We start from the raw sequence: 6,431 nt of genomic DNA on the forward strand, positions 1-6,431 counted from the left end.
ATAGTAAAAGCTGCAATATTGATGACCTACAAGTACGCCCCGTAAAACACGTTTTACATCTAATATGCTCAGCTCTTGAGCATGTGTATAATTTGTGCTTTGTAAACGGTATATTTGCCAAGCGCATGCAGCTCGCACAGGTTACAGTGCTCTTCAAAGCCGCTGATAAAAACAACCTGTCTAGCTACAGACCAATATCCATTTAGCCTGTATTTTCAAAATGTCTAGAAAAATTAATAACACTGAGAATGACCGCTTTCTGGGAAAAACATAATATTTTTACTGGCTGTTCGGTTTCCGAAAGGGTCGCTCGACAAAGTTAGCTCTCCTAACACAAAAGGAACTAATATTACAAGCATTTGAGCAAAATTTAGTGACACTAGGCGTTTTCGTCGATTTTTCAAAGGCCTTTGATACAATTAACCACACCACTCTGCAAACAAAACTTGAAATTTACGGTTTCAGGGGCCCGTTCCTTGGCTTAATTGAAAGCTATCTGCAGTTGAGGTGTCAGAGAATTTCAATAAATAACTGTATTTCCGATAACTTACCCATTCATTCTGGTGTACCTCAAGGAAGCATTCTTGGAGCTTTGTTATTTAATATTTACGTAAACGACATAATGAATATTGACACCACTGCCCGATTCATCATTTACATTGATGACACTAGTCCGTTCTTTACATCTGGTTGTGCAAGGGACCTGTTGGCTTTTGCGAAAGCTGCTTTAAGTGAACTTAATCGATGGAGTTTATTGAATTCACTGTCTATAAATAAAAACAAGACAAAGGCTGTACTTTTTCAACCTAAAAACAAAAATGTCCACATTGACGGCCATTTGCGAATGAGTTTCTCGATTATCAACTTTGCGCCATCCATTAAATGCCTCGGGGTCGTATTTCAAGAAAACTTACTTTGGAATCTTTATACAGACTCAGTTGCTAACAAAATCGCTCGTGTTGTGGGAATACTAACGAAACTTCGATTTTTTTTTCCCTTGAGCGTCAAAAAACTGCTTTATAACTCTCTCTTCCTGTCCCATCTGAATTACTGTCATTTATTCTGGGGAAACACCACGATGTCTAACATCACAAAACTTCTTCTATTGCAGAAGAAAGCAGTGCGCGCTATCGCCAATTCTTATTATGACGCTCATACGCAGCCTCTTTTCAGCGCCCTTAATTTACAACCGGTCACCTCCATATATCGTAGTATTTTACTCAAGCGTTTCCCTACTGCGAAAAAACTGAACACGAAATTTTTGGAGCATTGATCTCTATTGACAATGAATTCTAACGCTTACAACACACGTCACAGAGAACCATGGTACGTTCCTAAAGCGCGCACTAACTACGGTCAACAAATGTTACGCCACGCACTGCTATCTTTGTAAAACTCATTAGAAACTCAATAGACACCTATCTCTCCTATTAATGTGCTCACTGTGGATTCCTTTATTTTTTTGCTCTGGTATACACTGACGCCATGAATGCTTAACCAATTTTCTCTGCTTGTAAATAACTTATTTATATATGTGAATTTCAAGGCTGTATTATTTGTATCATTTTATACTATTTCCTTTCTGTAACATAATTTCTTGCAGCATTCTATTGTTGATTTTTTTTACCCGTATGAATTTCTGTTATACAATGTTCACTAATATTCACTTTCGTTTATCCATTATTGTATGTTTGTGTTCTCTTTATTGTGCACAGTGCCATTTCTGTAGGGGGTACAGACCCCGTCAAGCCGAATTCATTTGGATTTTTGTCTGTACTCCTGTCATATGTACATGTATAGATGCAAATAAACTTGAATTGAAAAAAGGCTGCTACTGCAGTCATGGCACATTCAAAATAAAGGAATAACATTTAACCGTGTCAAGGGCAGCCTATTCTCTGTCTGTTTCCATGACGAAAAGAAGGAAAGGATGTCCAGCCAATTAGATCCCCGTCACCAAAACGTCCTCGCTCCCCCCCCCTCCTGCCTCCTTTCAGCGGCGCGGATGGATGGATGTTACGAACGTCCCATTTCATACGGGGCGGTGGGTTGCGCCGCCAAGCTCCTTTTATTTTATTGCCTAATGTCCTACCTATGTTAAAAATGAAAAAAAGAAAGAGAAAAAGAAAGCCACGATGAACCCCCACAACCAAAGTTTATGAACCCTTATTGCGAACTTTGTTTTTGTACGCCTCCGTTGTTTGTCGTTTGACTACTTTCTTCCACCAATCTTGCAATCGGCTCTTACTAATCTCTATTGTGGGCATGCTTACTTTCCCTCAGCTCTCGCTGAACCCAAGGGCTTCAAGGAGGCATGTGATTCCTAAATCGACAGCTAGGCAGATATCTTCACATTCTAATACAACATGCTCCATCGTTTCTGTAGCTTTACCTCACCAACCACAAGCTTCTTCTTTCTTCTTACATGTCCCTTTTAAGTGCGTATTCTAAGGCACCTTGATCTCGCTTCCAAAAGTAATGAGCTTCCCTTTGAGTTATCACAAATTGTTTCTTTCCTGATTTTGTTTTTACCACTTAAGTAGTTACTCATGGCAGGTTTCTTTTCCATTGCCGCCACCCATAAGATTATCTCAGAATCTCTGACTTTCCGCTTGACGTTCTTTGTTGCTGTGTTGCCCCCATACAAGCTGCGTACTTGCTGGTAAGCTTCCTAGTTCTTTTCCTCCACTGTGAATCAATCTTGTTCCTGTACCTGAACACTCTCCCAGCCCATTTACTTTCTTGCATATTCCTCAGTCGTTCTTCATAATTAGTTTTACGGTTAGCTTCCCTCACTTCAAAACTATTCCAGCCCATATCACCCTGCACAGCTTCATTTGTAGTCTTCCCGTGAGCGCCCAGTGCGAGGCGTCCCACTGACCTTTGGTTGCCATCGAGTCCTGATTGTACACTTGATTTCAGCGAAACAACCGCATTTCAGAATACAAGTCCTGGAATCATTACACCTTTCCACATATCCGGAGCACCTCGTACATATTGAATCTCCATAGCAGTCTGCTTTTATTCTGGCCGCATTTCTCTTCCCCTTTACTGTTACTGTGTTTTTCCTACGTGTCCATGTATCTATTGCCTTCGTTTATCCATACGCCAATATATTCTTTTAAGTGAGGTATTTCTTGGTCTCGTGTTGTCACCGTCTGTTCGCTGTTTTAATTGAATACCGTAACACCTGATTTTTTTATCGCCATATTTCAGACCTAACTTATCGCCTTCCTGTTAGAGATATTTGCCAGACGTTGCACGATCTCCTTTCTACTCTCGATATTTCAGCACATTGAGTAAGGACAAATAAGTTATCATCGAGAGCACTACCTAATCTGAAGCTGGTCTGAATTTTTCCCAAAATGTCATTATTCTCTGCCCTTGCTTGCAGCTTTAATTGCCTGCATTGATAACTTGCATATTATCGATGTTATGGTCCACGGTCTATACGAGTGAATTCTATCTTTTTCCCCAATAGCTTTATAAATTATATTGATTCAATTTTCTCACGAACTGTCTGGTTTTCGTCTAACTTTTAAACTTTTTCCCACTGCTTTCAACAGAGCTTCCTTGCTTATTGGTCCTAGTTCATTAATCAGCCTATCGAGAACCTCGTCTAACCCCGTGGCTGTGCGCTTCTGAATTATCTCTTCGGCTCTCTTCCAGTTGAAAATTGTCAGCGCCAGCTCCCTTTCCATCTGGTTCTCTTTCATGCCCCTTTTTTCCTAAACTACAACCTCGTCATTTAATTTAAAATTTAATGCCGCGTCCCCTACCAGTTTGTTTCCATCTCCGTCTAGGATATATTGTTGTGTTGCTTCAGACGACCTGTCCAATAAGCTTGTGGCTTCAAAATATTCTGGGTGCGGGTTTCTTTTCCTGACGTATTTCTGACAACCAACATTCGCTTTCACCTTTTATCTTCGCTTGCGCACTCTCGCTGGTCAAGCGCCCTCAGAATCGGTCATTACGACCGACCAGCACCGCTGCAGCCATCCCACCCTTTCGCCCCTTCCCGTCTGTCAAGTGTCTTCCCACTTCCGCGCTATCCTCTCCTTTTTTACACAGGACCTTTTAAAAGCTGCAGACCGCCCCCTCGAAGAATACCCCTGAAGGAGGAAGCGAATGGGTTCCGAAACGTCGAACTAATAAAATTCACTTATTTCGTTGGAGTCACTCCCAAAGGAGGTGGAAATAACTTTATTGCATGTCTTGCGAGTCGGTGGGGAGGGCCAAAGGCCCCGCTTAGGTGACGGCCAGAAGTTCGTGAATCTTGGTGGCATCCTCGGCCCGCTGGACGGCCCTCACAGTCGCTCACAATGTCATCATAAATTTTTCCAACCAGACAGGTGATTCTGTCGAAATGTTTAGCTTCGAGTACTTCGTGTAGCTGTGTAATAATTTGGTATCACAATCGACGATTTCCATTTCGGGCGAAACTGCAACATTTTTATTTCTACATTTAATATAATATATAGTGGCAAATGTTGACCTTTAGTCAGTTAAGTCAGCCAGCCAACAATTTCGCATATGCTGTCTTCTACGTGACTTCTTTTCCGTATTAGCACGTCATTCTTAATATAAATACATTCATGAATTAGACATAAACTCCATCGCGTGTAACATAAAGCCTTTCCAGGAAGAGGACGAAGAGGAAAATGCAAGAAATTCCGCGTTATCGCTGCTCAAAGAAAATTTCGCAATGCGGATCCCAATCTTGCCTGTGCTCACGGTCTTCGCACTGAACCCAGACAAATTATCACGTCCGGTTTGTTGCTCTTGATAAGGAACATGAATGGACGGTCGACGACAAAGCGCGTTGAGTAAAGGGGCATCGTTGCACACCACATGGGGCTCGTCATGGCTATCAAACACGCCGCATCCATGCCTTCCTCGTCGACCTGCACGAACGTCTTGTGAACCACATTAGCGACCGCCGGCCGCCCAATCTCAAATACACCCGACAAGTCAGCGTAGCAAGGCGCGAGCACCTCTTTTGCGCCAAGGGCAATGATACTGTCCTTGAGCAGTAAGCTCGTATCGAGTTTAAACTTGGGAAGGCTCAATTCCACGTGCATGACCATTTTGAGGCTAGACACAAGCTCGCAGAATCTGGCGGGTGTCAGTCTCTCCTGGAGAAGAGCGAGTCCATCCGGGGCGTCGGGAAGGACGATGACCATGGAAACCTTCAGACCTCTGCACGGTATCTCCACGGCCCTCGCCCTCAGAGCATCCGAATGTCCCACCCTGTAGGTACGGTCCTGGTAAAGCATGTCTACCAGAATGCTGTTCCCGGAGTCCAAGTGAAACTCTTGCGGTCTGGTGTATCTCCACTGGAAGGGAGACTGCCAGAATCCCTGGACGTAGACGGCGTTCAAGAGGATCGACGCTGTATCGGCGTCGACGATCCCGGCGGGATGACTTCCCGAATCATGGAGGCCGTCTCCGCTGCAACCCACGCGTTCCCTTCCTGCCGCGCCGCTTCGTGGCTGTTCCTGAAGTCGACGGACTTGACAGTCGTCCCGAAGAAGTTTTTCAGAAGGGATATGTAGGCGGCTTGCACCGGGAGCTGCTGCTCGCTGTACATCCGGCTTGCCACGCGGAAGGAGGCCTCGGGAGCGTATGTATTTAGGTCGGCGAGAAGCGCGGAAAAATGATCGCGCAACTTATCGACGCTCGCCTTTACGTGGAGCAAGCCGTACAGTTCCTTGGCAGTTTTGTTGCGGGCACCGGCAAGCAGGATGGAGATCGCGGCGGCCATGATTATGGGTGAGCAGACGACGTTATCAATGTGGTTGTTTTGATGACAAAGGACTTGCTTGTACAGACGCAAGGAGAACTTCAGCAGAGAGTCAGCTATGTTTTGGGACTTCATTCTGCCAGTGCTGAAGAGGAGGAGAAGCAATGCAGCCAGAAGTGAGTTGAAATTCCGACGCTCTTCTTAAAATGCAAAGTATACATAGCAAGATACAGCATGAGCATTCTAGAAAAAAAAAGAGTGCTTTTCACTTGAGATATAGATGATTCGGGACGAACCTCATCGTTCTTTCTTTCTATCTCTCTTGTTAACGGATTCATTATTACTGGACCTTTTCCACGATTTCCATGACAACAGCAGCAACATCAATGACCATATATATATATATATATATATATATATATATATATATATATATATATATATATATATATATATAATACCCTATCTGCGTGTGTGTGTATATGCCTGTGTACGAGAAGGAAAGGGTTTAACCGAGGGCCCCGATTTTTATTAGCCATACCATAGGAAGCCAACAAACACTGACATCAAGGACAAGATAGGGTAAAATTACTTATGCTTAATAAATGAAATAAATAAATGATAAATATTGCAAATGAAAGTGAATGAAAAAACAACTTGCCACAGGTGGGGAACGATCTCACAACCT

General features: G+C 43.3%; 2 protein-coding genes across 2 annotated transcripts; both read right to left on the reverse strand.

Moving 5' to 3' along the window:
* Positions 1-4,730: 4,730 nt before the first annotated feature.
* On the reverse strand, positions 4,731-5,276 carry LOC142591578 (iris-like). The gene has a single exon (XM_075703889.1). It carries the CDS (start codon positions 5,274-5,276, stop codon positions 4,731-4,733), a length of 546 nt encoding a protein of 181 aa, XP_075560004.1.
* Positions 5,277-5,377: 101 nt separating this feature from the next.
* Positions 5,378-5,764, reverse strand: LOC142591579 (iris-like). Its single transcript, XM_075703890.1, has one exon. The coding sequence runs from the start codon at positions 5,762-5,764 to the stop codon at positions 5,378-5,380; it is 387 nt and encodes a 128-aa protein (XP_075560005.1).
* Between the last annotated feature and the right edge of the window lie 667 nt (positions 5,765-6,431).

The sequence above is a fragment of the Dermacentor variabilis genome, chromosome 8 (genome assembly GCF_050947875.1).
Source record: "Dermacentor variabilis isolate Ectoservices chromosome 8, ASM5094787v1, whole genome shotgun sequence".
NCBI lineage: Eukaryota > Metazoa > Arthropoda > Arachnida > Ixodida > Ixodidae > Dermacentor > Dermacentor variabilis.